The 26682-nt window shown below is 44.2% G+C and overlaps 1 protein-coding gene across 1 annotated transcript in view; it reads left to right on the top strand.

Annotated features, from left to right (window-relative positions):
* LOC141147985 (uncharacterized) overlaps positions 1-26682 on the top strand; it is a 691676-nt gene that overhangs the window by 20558 nt on the left and 644436 nt on the right. The window contains exons 5-7 of the mRNA XM_073635140.1: positions 2019-2303; positions 16883-16990; positions 25215-25532. Coding sequence (XP_073491241.1) covers positions 2019-2303; positions 16883-16990; positions 25215-25532 — 711 coding nt within the window. The remainder of the gene's footprint in view (positions 1-2018; positions 2304-16882; positions 16991-25214; positions 25533-26682) is intronic.

The raw sequence follows: 26682 nt of genomic DNA on the forward strand, positions 1-26682 counted from the left end.
CTGTCGCTGCAAGCATTGTGGAGAAATTTGTCTCCAAGTTCACAACAGATGCACTGAAATCACAGCTCCTTTTCCCTTTACATCCCATTTACACAGTGGGGTGAATTTAACCACTTCCCGCAAACCGACGTACCTGTACATCATTTAAGGAAGTGGATGTACCTGGGTGACGCCTGCAGCTGCAGGCAATAACCCCAGCACTGTTTTTTTAGAGTGGGCAGTCGGCTATCTGGTTTACTTGGCGTAACATCATCTTTCACAATATACAAAAAATTGGGCTAACTTTACTGTTTATTTTTTTTTTATTCAGTGAAGTGTATTTTTTCCAAAAATATTGTGTTTGAAAGACCGCTGCGTACTGTGTAACATAAAATATTGCAGCGGCCACCATTTTATTCTCCATAGTCTTTGCTAAAAAAAATTAAACATATATAATGTTTGGGGGTCCTAAGTAATTTTCTGGCAAAAAATACTGATTTTACCTTGTAAGCAACACGTGTCAAAAATAGACTTGGTCCTTAAGTTGTTAATAAAGGCAAAAAGACTGTGCACTTTGTAAGTGCAGTTGCTCCAGAGCTTATTAAATGAGGTGAGGCTTCACTATGCAAAGAATACCCAATCACATGCAAGGAAAACAAAAAAAAAAAAAACATGTTTTACTTGCACATGATTGGATGATGGAAGTCAGCAGACTTCCCCTCATTTACTAAGCTCTGGAGCAACTGTACATTCAAAGTGCACAGTATAGTTTCCTTTAATCCTTTAATTCACATAGGCGTACTACAGTGCACACGCTAATGCAAGGACCGTGTTTGCCTTCATGGAAATGTACAAGTGTTCAGGGCCACACACCCATCAAATTGGGAGCAGCCACTGTGTTCATACAGACACTGCGTCCAAATTGACATGAATAGGACTGGCTGCACAGAACACATGTGCAACCCCATGTGGGCAAACATGTATGTACGCTGAAGTAGGCCTGTGAGATCAAGGCCTTACAGCGATCTGCAGTGAGAGGGTGGTGCGATGCTTGTTTGCACTGTACTGCTATGCGGTAACGGGGGTCTTTCTGTGTTCCACAAAATGTTATGTTTGCATTTTACTGCAGTTCATGGCAGTGCACCTCCCAGATTTGTTGCAGTGTGAATGGGACTGTTTTCTATGTATCTGTATGCCCTAGTGGTGACTGACATTTATCCAGTGCAGCAAAAGTAGTTCACCGCACTAAGCACGAGTTAACCTTTGAGTCTCTATTGTGATTATATAGGATAAATTACTTCACAATACAAGCAACTACAGAGGTCAGTGGCAGCTTGTTTTGTAGCTCTTCTTTTTTTATATGTAAATACTTTAAAGTCCATTGTTGGGGCACAAATGCACTATAAATTGAAAGCGGAGTTCCACCGAAAAAAAAGTTAAAAGTCAGCAGCTAAAAACACTGCAACTGCTTACTTTTAATATTAGGACACTTACCTGTCCAGGGTGCCTGCAATGTCCTCACCCGAAGCTGATCTGTCCCTCAGCTCCTGGGTGGAGGCGCTGCTTCGGTAAGGGAATCAAGAAGTGAAGCATTGCGGCTTCACAGCCTGGTTCCCTACTGCTCATGCACGAGTCGCACTGCACGTCCTTACTGGTCCCTGCTGTCTCCTGGGATCTGTGTGTCTCCCAGTAGACAGTGGGGGGATGGAGGAGGGGCCGGACATGGCGTAGATCACAGCGGAATCTGCGGCGATCTATCACTGGAAGTGGGAGCAAACACCTGTATTAGACAGATATCTGCCCCCCCCCCCTGAAAGGTGCCAAATGTGACACCGGAGGAGGGGGAGGAACTGGAAAAGTGGAAGTTCCATTTTGGGGTGGAACTCTGCTTTAAGTACAGTGATGGTGCATTTAACTGTTCAGATTCTGTATCTTATCTCTATGCTCACTCCTACTAAAAATATTTAAACCTCTATCAGAATTAACCTATACAAAACAAACATTGTAATAGCATATACTGTATGTCACTTTTATCACAGCTATCCCATCCATTCACATTACTTCCCAAGCATTTATTTTGAATGTGGAGCAGATGTTGGTGTGCAGTGTTTCTGGGTTTTACCCTGAATCCATTGTTGTGAATTGGTTCTTGAATGACACCCTGGTGAAGAATACCAAGACCCGAAGAATCAGTAGCTCAGCTGTGGAATCTGACTATTACTTTATCCCGACACAACAGAACAGGAACATGGAGCTGAGATGTGTGGTGGAACATGCAACCCTCACCATCCCACATGTGGAGAGGCTGCGGGTACAAGTCACAGGTGAGTGACTCACTTTCTAAAGGGAATACTGCAAAAAAAAAAAGCTACAATACATACTATACATAAATAGATAAATACAAATATAGAAACTGTAATGATTGTAAGCATATTTATATGTGAAATGCAGAGGTAAAAAAACCTGTCAAATTATGCTTTGTAAACATTATTGCTGTGGTACAGTGGTGGAATTACCAGGGTCGCAACAGTCACACTTGCGACGGGGCCCTGGCATTCCATCACTGTGGGGGATCCCCAGTAGGGATGGGCGAACGGTTCGGCCCGAGCATAAGTTTGGGCCGAACTTTCGTTGTTCGGACGTTTGGCGAACATCCGAACAAATGGGTCGTTCGACCATTTGTTCGGACCCCTGAACTGACCACAATGCATTGCAAGCCCTGATTGGCTGAAGCAGTGAAAGCTTCAGCCAAGCAGGGCACAGAGCACAGTCAGAGTCATGATTGGACACTGTCTTCATGACTTTATCCAATCATGGCTCATTCCCGCCCCACAGTATAAAAGTATTCTTTCATTGGCAGCCATTTTCAGTGTGATTTTGGTGTGCAGAGAGATAGAACAGGGCTCTGTTCAGTGCTATCAGTTAGTTAGTATGCTGTACTGTGCTATTTTGCTTCAATTGTCAGTAGACAATATTAGTTTAGTGTCAGTCTAGGGATAGTGTGAGTGTAGTAAGGAGGACCATCAGTCAGCTTTTCATAGTGTGCAGCTAGAGTAGGGACAGCTCAGATAGTTTCAGTGTAGTGTAGTGAGACCGTGTCAGTAATCTTGACATTAGTATATAGCTAGAGTAGGGACAGTTCAGATAACTTCAGTGTAGTGACGGTTGAACACCGTCTATTTGATTGCGTTACTGCCAGTTTAACGCCATATAGTTTTGCGTGTGTTACTGCAAGTTTAACGCTATATCATATTGCGTGCGTTACTACCAGTTTAACGCCATATCATATTGCGTGCGTTACTGCCAGTTTAACGCCATATCATATTGCGTGCGTTACTGCCAGTTTAACGCCATATCATATTGCGTGCGTTACTGCCAGTTTAACGCCATATAGTTTTGCATGCGTTACTGCCAGTTTAACGCCATATCGTATTGCGTGCGTTACTGCCAGTTTAACACCATATCGTATTGCGTGCATTACTGCCAGTTTAACGCCATATAGTTTTGCGTGCGTTACTGCCAGTTTAACGCCATATAGTTCTGTGTGCGTTACTGCCAGTTTAACGCCATATAGTTCTGTGCATCACTGTAAGTTTGGCGCATTATATTGCAGTATATTATATTGTATCCGTGGAGTGTGTCTGTGTAGTGTAAGTACTCAAATTAAAGGGCAACAAACACCTCTTTACATTGATTAAAGTGCATCTACCTACAGATTTCAACTTCTCCTTTACATTTGCTTATAAGCACCGCCCCCTCCCTCCCAATAATGTCTGGGAGAACAACAAGGAGAGGCAGACATTCCCTTGGCACTGTAAGGGGGCCAGCAAGCTGCTTAGCTTTAAGGGTGTTCAATCATTTAACCTGGAAGAATGTTTTTGGTATAGTTTCAGTGTAGTGTAGTGAGACCGTGTCAGTAATCTTGACATTAGTATATAGCTAGAGTAGGGACAGTTCAGATAGCTTCAGTGTAGTGACGGTTGAACACAGTCTATTTGATTGCGTTACTGCCAGTTTAACGCCATATAGTTTTGTGTGTGTTATTGCAAGTTTAACGCCATATCATATTGCGTGCGTTACTGCCAGTTTAACGCCATATAATATTGCATGCGTTACTGCCAGTTTAACGCCATATCATATTGCGTGCGTTACTGCCAGTTTAACGCCATATAGTTTTGCATGCGTTACTGCCAGTTTAACGCCATATCGTATTGCGTGCCTTACTGCCAGTTTAACGCCATATCGTATTGCGTGCGTTACTGCCAGTTTAACGCCATATAGTTTTGCGTTCGTTACTGCCAGTTTAATGCCATATAGTTCTGTGTGTGTTACTGCCAGTTTAACGCCATATAGTTCTGTGCATCACTGTACGTTTGGCACATTATATTGCAGTATATTATATTGTATCCGTGGAGTGTGTCTGTGTAGTGTGAGTACTCAAATTAAAGAGCAACAAACACCTCTTTACATTGATTAAAGTGCATCTACCTACAGATTTCAACTTCTCCTTTACATTTGCTTATAAGCACCGCCCCCTCCCTCCCAATAATGTCTGGGAGAACAACAAGGAGAGGCAGACATTCCCTTGGAACTGTAAGGGGGCCAGCAGGCTGCTTAGCTTTGAGGGTGTTCAATCATTTAACCTGGAAGAATGTTTTTGGTATAGGTTTCATGGGCACAATTAACACCCCAGGACCAATTTTTCTGACAGGTGCATATCACTGCAAATTTCTTTGCCTGCAAGGGCACCTACACAGGGTTATGGTGGTAAGGCGAAAACCCAAAGAGTAATTTTTATGCACCTGTTTGACAGGTGCATATTATTGAAATTTTTTACAGCAAGGCAAATTCTTGCTTTCATCAAGATTATCTCTATAGGGTTACGGTGGGAAGGCGCCACCGACACCCAAAGAGTAATTTTTCTGCACCTGTTATTTCTATCCAAAGTCAAAGTGACACCAGAATGTATCCAAAAAATCTCTAATCTTGTTCCCCGTGCACTACATTGTGGCCTCATCATACATATTGGCTCCCCAGCTGTTGCTGAGCAAAATTAAGGCAGCTTGCAGGAAAAATTACATTTCTTTCTCGAACATCATGGGACACAGAGCCACAGTAATTACTGATGGGTTATATAGGTATCACTGGTGATTGGACACTGGCACACCCTAACCAGGAAGTTCAACCCCTATATAATCCCTCCCCTTGCAGTGATACCTCAGTTTTTACGCCAGTGTCTTAGGTGATGGACGTGTAAAGATGTCCTGTGCTGAGCTCCAAAGGGAATATCCTGATATCCTATACTGGGGCAAACCAGGCGAACCGGATCCATTCAAAGTGTCTTTTCATGGCCGAATTGGATGGTACCCGGGCCTCGTGTCCGAAGAAATGAGGTTTTACCTGTAATGCTTCTCTTTTTAGAGAGCTGGCTTTAAACCTCCTTATTTCTGGCTGGGTGCTTTACAGGGCCAGAACTGTGGATCCCCCTATTCGTAGGGGACCCCAGTCTCTGACGGTTTTTTCAAACGGAGCCCACCGTGAGAGGTGAAGATTGGGTCTGTACAACAAAACCCTGCGGCTGGATAAGGTAAGAGGAGATTCCACAGAATTTTTTAATTCTAGTAGGTTTCTCCTTTAAGGTAAATGCATGCTATGCCTATTGTGACCACCGGGGGCTGCCAAGAGCACATATCTTTTCATGCTGATGTCTGTCTCAAGTGTTCAACGCTGTACAAGCTCCTCCTGCCGGCTCCAGGTAAGATGGGATGGGGGGCTCTCCTCATGGATATCTCCCCCCAGACTGGGGGGGGCTGCAGATGATCTGTAAAGCGGCTAGACACCGCATTTTCACCGCCGTCGCGGCCGCCGCCGCCATTACACAGGCAGGCCTATCATTACCATGCGGTTAAGGGGGGGCGTCAGCACAGTGTGCTCAGACACCCACAGGACCGGCTGCAGGCTATTAAAGGCACTAATTACAGGTGCACTAAGCCTTTCTGGAGGGACACAGAGCTGACGGTCGCATGTAAGGTGGGACACAGGCATTCTCCTAGGCAGTATTTACTAAAGTAACACCAGACTGAGCATTGGGTGGCAAGGCTTTTAGCCAGACTACATTGCTCAGCAGTCAGTGCTCATTTTTTTGATACCTCCACCTTGTTGCTTTGCACTATGGGTAGAAGAGGTTCAAACACCCCTTTCTTCGAACAGTGATAGGGAAGCTGGCAGCCTTTCAGGAAGGCCTCCTAGTCCTGGGGGGTGACTTCAATGTCCCTTTAGACCCTGTAATAGACACCTCCGCAGGCAAATCTCACTTACCATACAGGGCCCTAAAACAAATCAGGGTTTGCCTCCAAGAACTGTCGCTCCATGATGCATGGCGTACCCGCCACCCAAAAAACAAAGACTATACCTTTTATTCTGCCCCCCCCAAACAAATACTCTCGAATTGACTACCTATTCCTCTCACAGCAAGACCTCCTGACTTTGACAGCGGCAACCATAGACCTTATGACAATTTCGGACCATCATCCCATTTCCATGACACTTACTTTTCCAGATACGCTCCATCGAACGTATATTTGGAAATTAGACCCGACACTTTTAACAGATGCATGAAACGTACAAGAGATCCGGTCCTGCTTAATGGACTACTTCATTGAAAATGACACCCTAGACACGTCCTCCCTGACGCAATGGGAGGCCCATAAATGTGTCATACGAGGCAAATTGATATCCTTAGCAGCAACAGTCAAGAAAGCGAAGAAAGCTACCCTATCCAATTTATTTGCTAAACTGAAGAAACTTGAAACCCTACACAAACACACTCTAGCTCAACAAACTCACTCCAAACTTACTGAGACACGCACACTTATCAAGGAAGAACTGCACCACAATCTTAAGAAAAAATTCATTCTTTCTCACAAACTCTTTTACGAGTTTGGAAACAAAAGTGGCCAACTACTCGCACGGGCACTACGTAAGAAAAAGCCAATAACACGATCCATCAGCTACACTCAGCTAAGGGAAAACCCCTCACACACAATGGTGACATAGCAAAGGAATTTGAAAAAATTATTCCTCCCTCTACGACCTACGCACTTCAGATCCTGATTCGACCTCAGCATCCCAGAGAACTCTAAACATTGACTCGTTTCTGGAACAATATGCCCCAGGGAAAATATCCCAGGAGACAGTAGCATCCCTAGACTCACCGATTTCTCCCACAGAATGGGAACAGGCAATTAAACAGCTTAAACCCGGAAAGAGCCCAGGTCCAGACGGTCTTCCAGCGGTATATTATAAGACATTTTCAAACACGCTCCAGACCCCCTTTCTTAAAACCCTTAATTCGCTCTCCCCCTCAAACCCACTCTCAAAGGGAATGTTGGAGGCCCACATTGTGGTCATTCCCAAGGAGGGCAAAGACCCCTCTCAAACAGGAAGTTACTGACCAATATCATTACTAAATGTCGACATAGTTATTCTCCAAGATATTAGCCAACAGACTATTACCCCTCCTACCTTCCATAGTGTCCCAAGATCAAGTAGGCTTTGTCCCTGGACGCGAAGCCAGGGACAACACCATCAAAGCAATTAACTTACACCATCTGATATCCCAAACTAAACAAAGCGGCTTCTACCTGTCATTAGATGTGGAGAAGGCGTTTGACAGAGTGTCCAGGGACTACATGTCGGCAGTTTTACGAGCCTTAGGGCTTGGTCCTCATGTGATCGGACTGATCCTATCGTTGTACGGCAACCCCTCAGCTAAGGTGAAGGTCAATGGCACTCTGTCCGACGCCTTCCCTATCCGCAACGGAACAAGACAGGGATGCCCCCTATTACCCATTCTCTTTATACTTACCCTTGAACCCTTCCTTCGCAAACTCACACTTAACCCAGACATCAAAGGAATCAGATCTCCAGATAAAGAATACAAATACGCTGCATACGCAGACGATATATTGTTGTTCCTCACACAACCATTAACTACTCTACCAATACTATTATCCGAATTTAAGCACTTCCAGACCATTTCTAACTTAACTAACTTTCGATCACATACCTAGGAACTCAAATCCCCTCCAAAATCTCAGATTTATACACCAAAAATTTCCTTCCACTCCTAAATAAACTAACCTCGGACCTCAAAACTTGGAACAAACCGACTTTCTCATGGTTTGGTAGAGCGGCCATACTGAAGATGAACGCTCTGCCAAGAATCCTTTACCTCTTACAGACAATCCCGATACAGATCCCCCCCTCTTTCTTCAAAACATACAGACAGATATGTTCCAACTTCCTATGGGGAAAACACAGACATAGAATTGGTCACAACCAACTTACTCGCCCGAAAAATCTGGAGGCATAGGCCTTCCGAACTTCCTCCACTATCACACAGCCACTCACCTTGCCAGGATAGTGGACGGGAATGTCCATACCCAACAGAAAGACTGGGTCTCTTTAGAAGCCTCCTTCACTAAATTAACCCTGAGCTCACTCCCTTGGATTTCCCCAAACCAACTCCCACCAGAAACTCGCTCACACCCGACGATTGGCCCCACCATACAATGCTTTCACCAAACATGTAATAAGACCTCCATTTCCTCCACCCCCAGTCCATTGACCCCGATAAAGTTAAACCCCAATTTCCCTCCAGGAATGTACCACCAATACCTCTCAGACAACTGGCCACAGGAACAAATCAGAGCCCACCAATTTTACCACAACGGCAAATTACTCACAGCTGGTCAAATTGCCGCCCGCTTAGAAAAGGCACCTATCTCTCCATGGGCATACATAATAATAGCCCATTACCTCAAAATCCTAGACAAAAGTGGTCAATGCTCCAGACCGCTCACACCTTTTGAATCACTGTGTATCAAGACAACACCCCAATCTCATCTTATCTCCTACATACATAACCTAATCTTTGCTGATCTTAAAGCAAATGAAAGTCAGTCCTGCAGAAAATGGGAGGCTGACTTATCCATCCAACTAACGGAAGAAAGATGGGAACAAATATTTCTAAACATACACAAGGGTTCAACCAATGTCACCACCCAGGAAAATGGGTTCAAAATTCAGGCTAGATGGTACCATACCCCAGTTCTGTTCAATAAATTTAAAGCTGTTATCCCTGAAACGTGCTGGAGGTGCCATCAAGAAAAGGGTACCCTTCTTCACATCTGGTGGTCCTGCACCCCACTGCGAGCCTTTTGGTCAGAGGTCCAGCGCATAATCACGCAAGTTACCACTTACAAACTTGAGTTCACCCCTGCCCAATTTCTTCTACACCTCTCATCTTTACCACACGCCACCTATCATAAGTCGCTAATGATGCATATGATTAACGCAGCTAAGCAATGTATACCCGTACATTGGAATTCAACTCATATACCCACTATCAAAGAATGGTTTGCTAGAATAAACAGAGTAGCAGAAATGTAACAGCTTATACATATCTCACGTGACACGCCAACAAAATTCAGTCGCAAGTGGGCCTGTTGGATTCACTATCAAACTTTACCTGAATACAAGGACACGCTAACTCCACCCACATGAAGCATAGGTAACTTTGATGACATATCTGTTTTCAACCCAAACTCCCCACCATCATTTCCTCCGTCCTTCAATGGGAGATTACCCCCCCAAGTTACCCTAAAAAACTCCCTCAAAACCCAGTTGCCAAATACCACTTACCAGGGGAAGTCAGAGACCCCCCACCCCCTCCCCCTCCCTCCCTAATGCTTTCTCCCTTCCTCCCCCTTCCATGCGCCCCCAGCCTCCCACCTCCCTTCCCTTGCGCTTCTCCCCCATTTTCTATGCCCTCTATTTAGACACCCATGTAAGCACACAGTCTTCCCACTTCACATACTTATTAGATACCCAACCCATAAAACAAACTTCAGACAATCACGAAGTTACTCTGAACGATCACTGACCAGGCCCACACAGACCCAGTGATAAGTATAATACACTTACGACAGAGGTCATACTTGAGTCTCACTCTACAAGACCGGTATATTGATACTTTCATTGCAAGAAGAATACATTTTCTATAGAACACCATTTATAGGACAATTAATGCCCAATTAAAGATATAAGTTGGGTTAATACCCCTTTCACAATTGACCTAGCATGGAAGTGATTATCAATGTTAGCCGGGACATTCTGTATTTCTATATCTTGCAACTTTTTCATTTTCGTTGTTCAATGTTTGATGATTAATGATTGCAGTTAAGACTTCATAATCACCAATAAAATAAAATACTTTGGAAAAATAATAGTAAAATAATAGTCTGACTTGTCCTGTAGACAATGCTCAGATGCTCAGGGATGCTGTAGATAAAAAGATGGAATCCCTATTGAAGGATGTTTTCTCCTTAGCAGGTTCAATGGCTCAACCTGCAGTAGCAGCGATTGGAGTCTGTCAATACTTAAGAGACCATGTTAAACAGGTCATCACAGTTTTACCTGAACAGCAGGCCCAGGGGTTGGCTAACCTTCCAGCGGCCTTATGCTTTGTTGTTGACGCCATTAGAGATTCTATCATGCAAACCACCCGTCTTTCACTGGGGTTGGTGCATATAAGTAGAATCCTATGGTTGAAGAATTGGTCAGCCGAAGCACCATGTAAGAAGCTCCTGGCTGGGTTTCCATTTCGTGGTGAAAGGTTGTTTGGAGAAGACTTGGATAACTATATCAAGAGAATCTCTTGTGGGAAAAGCACTCTGTTACCTGTTAAGAAGAAGAGTAAGCGTCCCTCTTTCAAACGGACTCTTTCCCCAGCATTGGGGGGCTTCAGCCGCCAGGCAGTCTCAACGGCCTCCTCCATCTGGGTCCAGAGACAAGAGTCAACCCCAGGGACAAAAGAAGTCCTGGGGGAAGAAGCCTACTAGGCAAAACACTAAGGACTCTGCATGAGGGGGCGCCCCCGCTCACTCGAGTGGGTGGAAGACTGCGACAGTTCTCAGGGCTCTGGCAGGAGGCTTTCCAGGACAGACGGGTAATCTCCACGGTAACCTTAGGGTACAAGCTGGAGTTTCAGAAGTTCCCTTCTCCCCGTTTCCTCAGGTCAAGTGTCCCCAGAGATCCAGAGAAGAAGCAGTCGCTCCTTCTAGCGTTAGAGTGACTTTTATCGCAGGAGGTCATTGTGGTAGTTCCCACGAAAGATCAAGGATTGGGCTTCTATTCCAACCTTTTTACGGTCCAAAAACCAAATGTGGATGTCAGGCCCATTCTGGATTTAAGAGATCTGAACCGATTCCTAAGGATTCAATCCTTCCGCATGGAATCAATTCGGACAGTAGTCTCCACACTGCAGGGAGGAGAATTTCTGGCATCAATAGACATCAGAGATGCATATCTGCATGTGCCCATTTTTCCTGCCCATCAGAAGTTTCCGCGCTTTGAGATAGGAGGGCGCCATTTCCAGTTTGTAGCTCTGTCTTTTGGGATAGCCACTGCACCTCAAGTGTTCACAAGACTCTTGGCTCCCCCTCTGGCCAGATTAGGGGTCAGGGTATAGCTGTCATAGCATACCTAGACGACCTGCTCCTGATAGACCGGTCGGTAGCCTCCTTGAGCGGAAATTTGAGGACCACAGTCAGCTATCTGGAACACCTGGGTTGGATCCTCAACCTAGAAAAATCTTTCCTAAAACCAGTAAGAAGCCTGGAGTATTTAGGTCTGATCATAGATACAGGCCAGGAGAAAATATTTCTACCTCAGGCAAAGATCACTGCTTTAAGAGAGCTGATTCTGGCAGTCAGGACCAAGAAGGGTCCTTCTGTCTGTCTTTGTATGAGACTACTAGGGAAGAGGGTGTCTTCATTCGAAGCAGTTCCCTATGCGCAGTTTCATTCAAGAATGCTGCAACACAGTATTCTGTCGGCCTGGAACAAGAAGGTTCAGGTATTAGACTTTCCGATGCACCTGTCGCATGCGGTGCGTCAGAGCCTTAATTGGTGGCTCATACCCGAAAACCTGCAGAAGGAGAAATCCTTTCTACCGGTCACCTGGATGGTGGTAACAACAGATGCCAGTCTGTCAGGTTGGGGAGCAGTTCTAGAACAGTCTGCGATCCAGGGGCTATGGTCCAAGACCGAGAGGACCTTACCCATCAACATTCTGGAGATCCGGGCGGTATACCTAGCCCTAAAAGCCTGGAATATCAGGCTACAGGGTTGCCCGGTCAGGATCCAGTCTGACAATGCCACAGCAGTGGCTTATGTCAATCATCAGGGAGGCACCCGGAGCCGAGCTGCTCAAAAGGAGGTGAACCAGATCTTAGTCTAGGCAGAGATGCATGTGCCATGCATATCGGCAGTTTTCATTCCAGGGATAGAGAACTGGCAGGCGGACTATCTAAGTCGCCAGCCGTTACTTCCAGGGGAATGGTCTCTGCATCCCAACATCTTTTGGGCCATATGCCAAAGATGGGGGGTTCCAGATGTAGATCTCTTTGCATCCCGATTCAACAAAAAGATAGACAGATTTGTGGCAAGAACAAAGGATCCTCTTGCATGCGGTACGGATGCGTTGATGATTCCTTGGCATTGGTTCTCACTGATTTATGCATTCCCGCCTATTCTGCTACTGCCACGACTCCTTCGCAGGATCAGGCAGGAAAGGAAGTCAGTTCTTCTGGTGGCTCCCGCTTGGCCCAGAAGGACGTGGTATGCGGAAATAGTAAGGATGATAGTGGGTTCCCCATGGACACTACCAGTACGACCAGACCTGTTATCTCAAGGTCCAGTGTTCCATCCTGCTTTACAAACGCTAAATTTGATGGTTTGGCTATTGAAACCCACGTTCTGAAGAGTCGTGGGCTTTCAGGTCCTGTGATATCTACCTTGATCAATGCAAGGAAGCCAGCTTCCAGAATGATTTATCATAGAGTCTGGAGAGCTTATATATCCTGGTGTGAATCCAGGGATTGGCATCCCAGAAAGTATGTGATCGGTAGAATTCATGACTTCTACAATTGGGGTTAGAGATGAAGCTGGCCTTGAGTACCATCAAGGGCCAGGTCTCGGCCTTATCAGTATTTTTTTCAACGGCCACTTGCTTCGCATTCTTTGGTCCGAAACTTTATGCAGGGGGTGACGCGCCTTGATCCTCCGGTTAAAGCGCCCCTAAACCCCTGGGACTTGAACTTGGTTCTCTCTGTGTTACAGAAACAGCCTTTTGAACCAATAGGTCAGATTCATTTGGTCTTGCTGACAAGGAAGTTAATTTTTCTGGTAGCCATCTCTTCTGCTAGAAGAGTATCGGGATTAGCAGCTCTTTCCTGTAAAGAGCCTTATTTGATTGTACACAAGGATAGAGTGGTTACCGAAGGTGGTTTCAGATTTTCATCTAAACCAAGACATTGTTCTGCCTTCCTTTTGTCCAGATCCCTGTTCTCTGGAAGAAATATCACTACATTCTTTGGATGTAGTAAGAGCAGTTAAGGCCTATCTGGAAGCGACTGCTCAGATTCGCAAAACGGATGTTTTGTTTGTGCTGCCAGAGGGTCCCAGTAGAGGACAGGCAGCATCAAAAGCTACCATTCTAAATGGATTTGACAATTGATCATTCAAGCTTATGGTTTGAAACAGAAGATTTCTCCGTTTCAGATCAGGGCACATTCCACAAGGGCTATTGGTGCTTCTTGGGCAGTGCATCACCGGGCCTCGATGGCTCAGATCTGCAAGGCCGCAACCTGGTCTTCAGTTCATACATTCACCAGATTCTAGCAGGTGGATGTGAGAAGGCATGAGGATATCGCCTTTGGGCGTAGCGTGCTGCAGGCAGCGGTACAGGGTCCTCAGGTCTGATTGCACCCTACTTGGTTGTGGTCCCCCCTCCTCAGATAGCATTGCTCTGGGACATCCCATCAGTAATTACTGTGGCTCTGTGTCCCGTGATGTTTCGGAAAGAAAATAGGATTTTTTAAAACAGCTTACCTGTAAAATCCTTTTCTTTTGATGTACATCACGGGACACAGAGGTCCCGCCCCTCTTCTAATACACCATATTGCTTGGCTACAAAACTGAGTTATCCCTGCAAGGGGAGGGATTATATAGGGGGTTGAACTTCCTGGTTAGGGTGTGCCAGTGTCCAATCACCAGTGATACCTATATAACCCATCAGTAATTACTGTGGCTCTGTGTCTCGTGATGTCCATCGAAAGAAAAGGATTTTACAGGTAAGCTGTTTTAAAAAATCCTATTTTTTTTGGCTTTATAAATTCAATTATTGCTGCAGCAGATTCTAGACATGGTACAGATCTGCCACTTTACAGGTAGACTAAGGGGACCCCCCTGGCACTATATTGGTAGGAATTTTTCATTATTAGGCTTTTACTTTAAAAATCAAAAAAACACTGCTCATTTAAAAATTACGTTTTTCACAAACTTTTTTTTTATTGATCCATGTCCCCCAGGGCAGGACCCGGACCCCTATAACCATTGTATGCTTAATTACTTGCATGTAAGCCTTCAAAATGGGCACTTTTGATATTTGACGTTCAGGTCCCATTGACTTTAATGGGGTTTGGTGTTTGGGCCAGATCGTTCGCGGTGTTCAGAAGTTCTGGTCCGAACCGAACAGGGGTCCGTTCTGCCCATCCCTAGTCCCCAGGGAGGTTGCTATTTCCAGGGCTCTGAGCAGAGAGCGTGTCTCTCATGGAACAGCAGCACAGAGATACCAGCATTGACAGTTCTATTTCCCTCTTCGTCCGTCCTCTCTCACACAGGATGACAGAGGACACACAGCTTATCTGCTCCACCTTCTCTCCCCTCCTCTCTCCTGTGTGCTTCGCGGGCAGTCAAGTGTGAAGCTAACAAGTTCACATTTCCTGCGGAGCACACAGGGGCTCGGGGCTCGGATGGAAGGGGGGCCCATCATGGTTTCTTGCACCGGGGCCCTGAAGGTTCTAGTTACGCCTCTGCTGTGGTACCATGTTTGTGAACAGGCAATAGCACTACATCTGGTGTTGTGTAGCTGCATGTGCTGTTTTTAAACCTTAGCAAGTGACTCGGCCAGCAATATAGGTGAACCTTACTTTAAAGGGGTTGTAAAGGTAAGTTTTTTTCACCTTAATGCATTCTATGCATTAAGGTGAAAAAACATCTGACAATACCGGCCCCCCAGTCCCCCCCCCCCCCGTTTTACTTATAGTGAGTGGCTGTATCACGGGAGCGCGCCCGCAAGCACTCAACACCATGCGAGGGAGCTCGCATGAAAGTATTGAGTCCTTGCGGGGGGAGCCGAGACAGCCCCCGAGGGACCCCAGAAGAGCAGGTTCGGGGCCACTCTGTGCAAAATGAACTGCACAGTGGAGTTAAGTATGTTATTTTTTTTTAAAAATTATGTTTAGTGATCCTTTAAATACCAAAGGACTGGTAACTGATAAAAACTCAATATGATGATGGATTGTTTATAATTTCCTTCATGCCCTCCCCTTTAAAGCCCAACTCCAGGAAAAAAAAATTCTTTCCATGCAGTGGGGATTCCCCTGCATTGCAAAGGTTAAATGGTAGTTTAGCTAGTTTAGGGGAAGGTAAAAGTAGTTTTACTTACCTGATCCTCCGCTCACCTTGTAAACGTCTCTCCCCTATGTCTAGAAGAGAACTGTTCCTTGCCATCCAAGGCTATGGTCTCTGCATCAGTCTTGATGGTGTCAGAGCCATCCAACTACTGGAGCATGGGGGTGAAGAGGCTACACGGATCAGTCTAGCACCATGGAGGAGCCTGTAAGAGCAGAGGATCAGGTAAAAAGAAATCAGTCTCTTTGAGATGGGAGGCATGACTGTCTGCAGAGGGGCTGATTAGTAAAACCTAAAGTAAATGTAAAATACAACTGCTTTATAGCACTCAGCTTTCATGTCCTTCCCTGTATTAGACTAGCTATAGATGGAAGCTGACTGGTTATTATGGCAACTCTTAAGCGTCATACACACGATCAGATTTTCGGACGACCGAACGTTTGTTTTTTGTGGCATGCTGGTCTCATGTCAAAAGTGAAGAGGTTACTCACCATACGAAAATTCTCGTACTACAGAATACAACTTCAGAAGTGATATAATGTGTTGAATAGTTTTGTATGTATTCTTTCGTTTCTGAGCATGTGTGGTCTTGATCTTATGATTTTTTTTCGGACGAAAACCGTACTAATGAGACGAAAATCAGACGTTGTGTTCACATCCGACAAAAATGTTATAGTCTGCACATCCAGCTTTTGTCATACGAAAAATCAGAATCAGCTGTCGAAAGCTCCGTACTAACAATCCGAAAATCAGCAGATCGTTTGTTAGACGAAATTTTACTTCCGATTTTCGTATTGTGTGTACAGGCCTTAAAGCGGAGTTCCAACCAAAAATGAAACTTCCACTTTAAGTGTAGGTGACCCCCTGACATGCCACATTTGGCATGTCATTTATTTGGGGGGGGGAGGGGGATACCCTCTTTTTAGAGGCATTGCGGCTCACGCATGCGCAGTGCATGCCCGGTAAGAAAAAACAAACAACACAGGGAACAGAACTACACTAACATCTAGTTAAAGAAATAAAAACACAAGACACAGTTTTTGACAATTCCTCTATTAAAAATAAAAAACAATGGCCCCTAGTGTAGATCCATCTCCTCAATCACAACACCCGCCACCGAGCAAAAAAAAAGAAAAAAAAAGGCTCCACTTGCGCCAAAGGCTCCACCGTGTGACAGTTAATGAGCGCATAAAGGATGTTATAAATTCATGAAAAATAGATGACAGGGCCATTAAGTATTGGATGTGCATGGAATATTTTTAAAGAATATGGAAATCATTTAGTATAACTTTAAGCATTAAGTGATGGACTCCAAACTATGTTAGATATAAACAGTTGTGTTTATGTTTTCTTCTACTTTTTAGATCTGACAGCAAAATATAAAACCTTTGTTCCAATTGTCGCTGCAGTGCTGATCTCAGTACTAGGAACTGTCACCTTCTATGTGTTATGCATGAAAAAAAAGAAAAAGAGTAAGTATCTGGCAATATTTCAATACTTTAACCACTTCAGCCCCGGAAGATTTGGCTGCTCAATGACCAGGCCATTTTTTGCGATACGGCACTGCGTTGCTTTAACTGACAATTGCGCGGTTGTGCGACGCTGCACCCAAACAAAACTTGTGTCCCTTTTTTCCCACAAATAGAACTTTCTTTTGGTGGTAATTGATCGCCTCTGCGTTTTTTAATTTTTTGTGTTTTAAACAAAAGAAGAGCGTCAATTTTGAAAAAAACACAATGGGGGTGATTTACTAAAGGCAAATCCACTTTGCACTACAAGTGCAAACTACAAGTGCAAAGTGCACTTGAAATTGCACTGAAAGTGCACTTGGAAGTGCAGTTACTGTAGATCCGAGGGGGACATGCAAGGAAAAATAAAAAACAGCATTTTAGCTTGAACATGATTGGATAATAAAATCAGCAGAGCGTCCCCTTAGATTTACAGCGACTGCACTTCCAAGTGCACTTTCAGTTCCATTTTCCAGTACACTTTGCACTTGTAGTGCAAAGTAGATTTGCCTTTTATAAATAACCCCCAATACTTTTTACTTTTTGCTTTAATAAATATCCCCAATTTTTGATCAAAAAAACACAGTTTTTCCTCAGCTTAGGCTGATATGTATTCTTCTACATATTTTTGGTTAAAAAAATCGCAATAAGCGTATATTGATTGGTTTGCGAAAAAGTTATAGTGACGTAAGGTAACGTCATTTCACCCAGCTGTGCCATTCTGCAGTAGAACTGCGGTGGCTGGTCGGCAATCAGTTAACCCCTTCATGATGGCGGGTAAAACAGATCCTAATTCCTGAAAAATTATACAGTCCAGGTAAATTATACAGTGGTACCTTGGATTACAGGCATTATTTGTTCCAGAAGCATGTTTGTAATCCAAAGCACTCCTATATCAAAGCGAGTTTCCCCATAGGAATCAATGGAAACTCAGATAATTCCTTCCAGTGTCACTGCTAGTGTATGCAGTACCGCATGTGGCCCGACTTGGGGGGGTGCTGGAGACACGCGGAAACGCTCGGAGACACTCAGAGACGCTCGGAGATGCTCAGGAATGGAGTGTTTCCGAGTGGTCTCTGAGAGTCTCCAAGCATCACCGGCGCCCCCCGCACTTCTGGCCACATGCGGTACTGCACACCCCAGAGGCTTGAATCCTGCTCGTCTTGCGAGACAAAATCGAGTCAGGATTTAAAAAAAAAAAACAGCTCATGTTGCGAAACGCTCGTAAACCGTGTTACTTGCAATCCGAGGTTTTACTGTATCTTGTTTTTGTTTTGTTTTTTCAGGACAAATTGGGCTTTCATTTGTTGGTAAATGGTAATGGCCCAAAATAGTTTAACAAAACAACAACTCAACTTAAAAAAAAAAAAAAAAATAGCTGTATATTTCTTGCTATTACCATAACTTACCACCAAAGAGAACCCAAAATAAATTCTCCTGCTCCTGGAGATTGCAGAGATACCATATATTTGTATGTTATTTGTACCCATAGTAGGGCCCAGAAACAGTATTGCACATTTTTTTATCCTACTTAATACACATTAACACTAATACTAATTTAAAATATGCTTTATTTGAATCCTACCTAAAATACACAATTTCCCAACCATTGACTCTGACCTTGACCCTAATTTTAAAACTGACACTGATTTAGCGATTTTTGTATTATTATTATTTTTATTTTATTTTTTTACACACATTTTTTGTTTGTTTACATTTTTCTCCTCTAACTCCGCTACAATGTATCTTTTTCTCTAGAGGGGACAACACACATAGGAGCGGGTTGCACAATGACTGATCACTGTAATAGCTAATCAATGGCTATCACAGTGATTGGGAACCGGACCTCCCAGTTCCCAGTCGTAACTAAGAGACATGAATCTCTCGGTGAGAGTCCGGTCTCTGTACTGGGAGTGGCGCATACTCAGCACAAATACAAGTACACATATATGGGGCCCCATGGAAGAAGACCCACTTCAGTAAGTCCCACCCAACTTCTGTAAGTATGTAGTGCTTGTACTTTGGACCAGGTGGGGGGCTGAGATTCCTGCCCTGGATAGGGAAGCATGGGAGGAGTGTTTTGAGGAAATTTCTAGACTGGTGATATCCTCTAGAGATAAATTAATACAAGCAAAAATCTTACACAGAATATACGTTACGCCTCAGAGACTGCATAGAATATACCCATAGAGGTCCCCGAATTGTCTGCGCTCCTACATTCATATGTTTTGGGCCTGCCCCAGACTTTCCCTATATTGGTCTGCCATTATGGAAGGCATCAACGCCCGTTTACAACTAGAAATACCCCTGACACCTGAATTAGCTTTGTTGGGCATCATAGGTGTGCGCAGCCTATTGCATTAGGGTGTGCACCCCAAAGCTCCAACACATATGCGTTTGACATATTTACCGGCCTCTTCCCCGCTCTCCATCCTGAAACAATGGGAGGAAGGGGGAGCAAGGGAGCACATGGGAGACCCGGGCAACAGAAGGAAGAGGAACAGGGAAATGAGGGGTGGCATATATTAGTACCAATCCCCTATATTTTCCTCCTGTGGCAGCTGAATGTTGACAAAAGGGAGAGGAGAAGCCTACTTTCAGCTGCTGCAGGAGGAAAATACAGATTGGTTCCACTAAATTCCACCCATGCCACCTCTCCTGTCCAGGTTCTGAGGGTCGGCAAGGAAGGGTTGTGGTATACCTGTCACCTGCCCACCATTGACAGGTTGCCAACCCCAGGATTAGGGTGTGCCCAGGCACCCCTGGCACACCCCTTGCGCACGCCTATGTTGGGAATACATGCCGATGACCAGAGGCCTAGATATACTAAGTTGCTTGTTTCGCTGTTGCTCTTTTATGCAAAAAAAGAGATCTTATTAAAATGCAATTCTCACAGGGCTTCCACAGTGAGGACATGGGAGAACTCAGTCAATGCTGTCTTACCTTTGTACAAACTGACGTATATAAGTAGAGGATGCCCCCAGAAGTACACAAGAGTGTGGCAGCCTTGGACTGATCCTGGGTGAGGTCTCACTCATTGCGACCTGGCACATCTCTGTCTTTTGAGTGCTGTATTATATACTGTGGTGGCTGACCCCCCCCTATCACTCCCCCCCCCCCCAATCCCTCCCCTCTCATTGCCATCATGAACCAATTATTCTAATTATATGCTATTCATTTGCTCCTTATATATAAAGATTATGCAATTGACTATGTACCCACTCTATTGTTTCGCAATGTTTTTTCGTATTGTGTACCATCTTTTCTTAAATAAAGACCAACCTTGTTGTTAAAAAAAAAGTATGTAGTGCTTGAAAACAGCACTAGTGGCACTCAAATGTGAATAATATATAAAGTAAATCATATAAGTGAATATAATAAAACAGTGGATCGGTAATACTAAGATCAATAAAGACACTCTATTTCTGGTTAATCTGTAGAAGAAGACCCACTTCAGTAAGGCCCACCCAACTTCTGTAATGCCGCGTACACGCAATCTGAAATTCGGCCAGCAAAAGACCGATTAGAGCTTTTGGTCGGAAAATGCGACCGTGTGTATGCTCTATTGGACTTTTGCTGGCGGAACTCCCGCCAGCAAAAAGTTGAGAGCAGGTTCTCAATTTTTCAGTCGGAAAAAGTTCCTATCCAAAAATGCGATCGTCTGTACAAACTCCGACGTGCAAAATTCCAACGCATGCTCAGAAGCATTGAACTTCATTTTCTCGACTCGTCGTAGTGTTGTACGTCACCGCATTCTTCATGGTCGAAAGTTCAGAGAACTTTTGTGTGAACTTGTGTATGCAAGGCAAGCTTGAGCGGAGTTCGGTCTGAAAAACCATCCAAGTTTTTTCCAATGGAAAATCCGCTCATGTGTACGCGGCATAAGTGTACAGTTTGTGAAAGAAGATGCACATGTTGTCTGTCGGTTATAACAAAGTTATGTCCAGTATGTAAAAATTTCACTCTGCTTCGGGTGCGGTATACTTACCTTGTCCCCAGGATCCTGCAATGTCCCCCCCCCCCGCTGTGTCCGTGGGCTCTGTCCTCCTCCCGAAGCCTCTCTGTGCCAGGCTCTGTTCCCTGCGAGCGTCGCGACGCACGGGGGCAGAGTCTGACGGCAAATTAAAAAAAATGTAAGAATCATAACACATACAGTACACTTACAGATTACAGTACTGTATGAAATCATTTCACATCCCTTTTGTCCCCAATGCTTTGTCCAATGCAGGAGCGGCGTCCGAGGCGCCTCCTTACATGACTTCCGGTAAAGTCTGCTCTCTGCCACGCCCTACGCGTTACGTCACCGCTCGTGACTTCAACTGGTCCAATAAATACTATACTTAAAATACTACACCATTAGAGGCCTCCTCTCTCCTCCCCCTCCTCCCACCAGGCCGGCGCAGCCTAGGTGGAAAAATCCCTTCTTTTTTAATAGGTGCCTGTCAGATTGAGAGGAGAATTCACCCATCACCATACCTGCATGCTGTAACGTACAACATCATTTTAAAGCTACACATGGATGCCTGAAATCTCTTTGTTTAAGGTGAGAGTTTAAATAGCCTGTTTGGGCCAACAGTCTGTATATGAAGAAGAACACCAATATTACCACCATATATTTGTTTCTCTCTATTCACATAAACCCAACGGTTAATATTCACCTTTTATGAACTTTTATATTGCTATAGTTAATCACTTGGACTTTTTTTGAGGTGAAGTATTGTCTATTTTGTTTTTTTACATTTTTGCACATTATTTTTTGGTTTGCATTTTTGCACAATTCCATATCCAACATTGGGGATGAAAAAATATGTTTTTCTGATTGCTGAACTTTATTCCAATATTTTTTGGCTTTTATGATTTTGTTTTTGCACATTTATACACAATATCTATGTGATAATTTTATGTGATTTATTTAGTTTTTTATGATAGATTTTATGCGCAAAATCTTTTCACTTTTATTTATTTTTGGAGTGTAATGTGATCACTTGCTGATTTTGCTGCAATCTTTAAGATATCATCATAAGTACTACACATCGGGAGTTTTATAATACTATGTTATTTATTCTATTAATTTTGTGATTGTCACCACATTCACCTTTTTTCTCACTACAAGCGCGAAGGACAATACCATTTATATTTCTGTTCTATCTATGACTATGCTTTGGAAAATATGTGCAGACATCCCAAGTCTCCCGCGAGGTGCGGGAGCCTCCCACATTTTGGGGGCGGCTCCCGGACACCCGCAAGTGCTGCCCAATATCCCCGCTGCGGGGCTGATCCTGGATTGTCCTCTGGTTCACAGCTGGGGATGATCGGTGCAGCAGGAGGGACAGCTCTGAACACCGATCTTCACGTATAGCTGACATCTGCTTTTCCTTCTCTCCCTCCTGCGGCTGTTGGCTAAAAAGCTATACAGGGAGATCGGTGATCACAGCTGTCCCTCCTGCTGCACCGATCACCCCCGACTGTTCCCTGTATCCTCCTCCTCCAGCCCCCCTCCGTGTCCTTCTCCCCCGTTCTTCTACGGCACCCCTCCGTGTCCTTCAACCCCCCACCTTCTTTTCCGGCTCCCTGCCCTGCTCCTAGCAGGCAGCCATATTTCTTCTCCACTTCACCTGGATACAATCTCCACTGAGGCACTTTAGGCTCCAGGCTCGGGTCTCTCCTTCCTCCTCAGACAGCAGGCCTGGGGGGGTAAGAAACAAAGTGGTACACAACCCCTCAGGGGGGTAAGAAACAAAGTGGCACACAACCCCTCAGGGGGGTAAGAAACAAAGTGGCACACAACCCCTCAGGCAGAACCTGGGAGGCAAGAGAGCTTTCAGAAGGTTCCCCCAAATATTTCTACCTCTCAGTGATTTTCCAGGGAGATAAAATATTCATGTGTCTGGTTATTGGACATCCTCACACTACTGCCGGAGACACTCACCAGCAGTAGATGGGAGCAAACAATAACCATACCTTAGAAGTAAATCAGCAGAAAGCAGAACATTTAACCCAGTTTAGACAGATTACAGCCCAGTAGAACTTAAAGTGGTTCTATAGCCTGAAGGTTTTTTACCTTGCATGAAGGTAAAAACCTTCAGTGTGCAGTTCCCCCCTTATACTCACTTGAAATCCGATCTTGATCCAGCGTTTTGCTTGAGAGCAGAAGATCTCCCTGGTCTCTCCCTCCTCATTGGCTGAGACACACCAGTGAATGGCTCTCACTGCTGTCAATCACAGCCAGTAAGGAGGGAGCAGGGTTGAGCCATGTTCTGTGTCTCGCATAGATAGAGAGGCGGCTTGGGAGCGAGAATGCATGAGTTCCCTCAGAGCGAGCAGCTTGTTCTGGGGGCACTCAGCGGGGGGGAGGGGCCTGGAGTGCCAGCAGGAGAACTGAGAAGAAAGGGGACCAGGGCTGCTCTGTGCAAAACCATTCTTTGTTATTAAAAAAAAAAATAAAGGAACCTTTTCAATCACTTTAACCGCTTCCCGACCAGCCGCCGTCATTATAAGGCAGGAGGTTGGCATGTTCCCGCAAGCCGTCGTAGCTGTACATCGGCCCTTTAAGCGGTGATAGCAGGTACGCGCCTTGGGGATATTTAGCATAGCAAAAAGTACAAAATATTGTTATTTTTTTCAAAATTGTCGCTCTTTTTTTGTTTACAGCGCAAAAAATAAAAAAAGCAGAGGTGATCAAATACCACCAAAAGAAAGCACTATTTGTGTGTAAAAAAGGACGTCAATTTTGCTTGGGTACAACATCGCACAACCACTCAATTGTCAGGTAAAGCGACGCAGTGCCGTAAAGCAAGAAATGGCTCAGTGATTAAGCAGGCAAATCTTCCGGGCCTGAAGTGGTTAAAGAGTGACCCCTGCTTAGGGCAAGGTAGCTACATACAGTATAAACAATAATACCTGACAATACTAGTTTATAAATTTATACACTTTCAAAACATATTAACCACTTCAGCCCTGGAAGGATTTACCCCCTTAATGACCAGGCCATTTTTTGTGATATGGCACTGTGTTAATTTTACTGACAATTGCGCGGTCATGCGATGTTGTACCCAAACAAAACTGATGTCTTTTTTTTCCCCACAAATAGAGCTTTCTTTTGGTGGTATTTGATCACCTCTGCGGTTTTTATTTTTAGCGCAATAAGCAAAAAAATAGTGACAATTTTTAAAAAACAAACAAAATGTTTTACTTTTTGCTATAATACATATCCCCCCAAAAAAAGTAAAAAAAAAACAAACAAATGTATTCATCAGTTTAGGCCAATATGTATTCTGCTACATATTTTTGGTAAAAAAATTCCAATAACCGTATATTGATTGGTTTGTGCAAAAGTTATCGTGTCTACAAAATAGGGGATAGATTTAGGGACTTTATATTTTTTTAATTGTTTTTACTGGCAATGGCAGCGATCTGCGTTTTTTTAGCGGGACTGCGACATTGAGCCAGTGACACCAATACAGTGATCAGTTCTAAAAAATGCACTGATTACTGTATAAATGACACTGGCAGGGAAGGGGTTAACACTAGGGGGCGATCAAAGGGGGTAACTGTGTTCCCTCAGTGTGTGTCCTAACTGTGTGGGGGATGGGCTCACTGGGACAACACAGAGATCGCTGTTCCTGATTACTAGGAACAGCCAATCTCGATTTTATCCCCTGTCAGAATGGGGATCAGCCTTGTTTACATAGGCAGATCTCTGTTCTGCCTCTCTGTGGAGTGACATTGAGTCCGCCGGACCCGCAGTATCTCATGCATGAAACGTTTCGCACAGCCAGGCCACCCTGCCGCAGTATATCTGCAGTAGGCGGTCCGGAAATGGTTAAAATACATTTGATCAAAATCCACAATGGTTTTATTTTCAATCAAATCTGAATAAAAGTCAACTGAGTCAGTTGCGCAAACACTAGTGGACATCATATTATCATTCCTTCCTGATATCCAAATTTGGGAGACATTTATTCTCCATACACGGGGTGAGTTCCTTCCAACTACATCTAAACCTATTCTGAAAGATTATTGTCATGTATCTGGACATCTTGATTTTAGCATGTGTTACTGATTCTTTATTACAAAATGTGCTTTACTAAAAGTTTAGTTTCTTAAAATATTGGTGTTTCTATCACAGAACTGTAAATGAACACTTTCTCTGTGAAATATATTTAGAATGTTCTGTTTGGTGTTACAGGCTTACCAAAGGTGAGGGATATCACTCGCTCCCCAGGCGGTATTTTCAGCTTAGATGTTCATCATTTTTACCCAGAAGCTATTACAATATCCTGGGAGGTGATCCAACCACCATCAAGCACAGAGCCCCGTCCCATAGACTCTACCATTCTAATGCATCGCAACCAAGATGGAACCTTCAATGCCACCAGCACCTCTGAAAGCCTCAGAGGGGAGATCCGGGAGGATGAGCCTTATATTGTGCGAGCTTCAGTGATACACAAAAAACTGAAATACCCATCACATAGAGAATGGAAAAATGATGATAAAGATTATAGAGGTATGGGGAATATTCTAATAGCAACATTCACTGGCATGGAATTTGTAATTTTTTTAATTTACAGGAAAAACTATGTTTTTTTATGTATAAAACAAGTGGTTCAGCTTGTAAAGAGACTTCATTAAGTCTCTTTTATGAAGTTGTATGAAGTGTGCTGTATGTGCAGCAACAGTATGTAATGATAGCAGTTACAGATACAATTACTCAGACCTTAAAGGGGTTGTAAAGTTAAAAATGTTTTAACCTATTACCACTCTCTGTTACATACTATTTCTAATAAGTTGATGATTTCCTCCCAAAATATTTTATCACCTGTTAAATTTGTATGTAATAATCTTCCTCCTGCTATCCTCCAGTGATTCTTTCCTGTACTTCTGGGTTTGCGGTTCGCGTGCATTAAAGCGACGTCACGGCAACCATGGAACTACATTTCCCATTATGCTTATCGGCATCACGTATGCGCAGTGCCCTTTTTTTCTTTTCATCTAACGAGAACAAATGCCCAAGTTTGAAGTTGCTGCTGTTTTCTTTTCTAAGAAACTCTAGACAAGCTAATGATTAGGAATCCAAGTCTGAAGGCAGCAAGGGGGCGGAGTCAAGGCGGGGCAGTGAAGATTAGTGCAGATTAAAAATAAGGCACAGGAGGCGGCACTGCGGTGTCATAGACATGCCCACTATCCCCCAACCCCCGTGTCTCTGTGATACGTAGAGAGCGTCTCCACGCAGGACTGTAGTCCTAGGAAGGGGGCGAGCATGATCAGTCACCACCAGGCAAAATGGCTCGACTGACGGTGACAAGCTCCATGAAGACTAATGCCCTGTACACACAGTCGGATTTTCCGACAGAAAATGTGTGATAGGACCTTGTTGTCGGAAATTCCAACCGTGGGTGGGCTCCATCACACATTTTCCATCGGATTTTCTGACACACAAAGTTTGAGAGCAGGATATAAAATTTTCCGACAACAAAATCCGTTGTCGGAAATTCTGATCGTGTGTACACAAATCCGATGGACAAAGTGCCACGCATGCTCAGAATAAATAAAGAGATGAAAGCTATTGGCTACTGCCCCGTTTATAGTCCCGACGTACGTGTTTTACGTCACCGCGTTCAGAATGATCGGATTTTCCGACAACATTTGTGTGACCG

The sequence above is a fragment of the Aquarana catesbeiana genome, linkage group LG06, assembly GCF_042186555.1.
Source record: "Aquarana catesbeiana isolate 2022-GZ linkage group LG06, ASM4218655v1, whole genome shotgun sequence".
In the NCBI taxonomy this organism is placed as follows: Eukaryota; Metazoa; Chordata; class Amphibia; order Anura; family Ranidae; genus Aquarana; species Aquarana catesbeiana.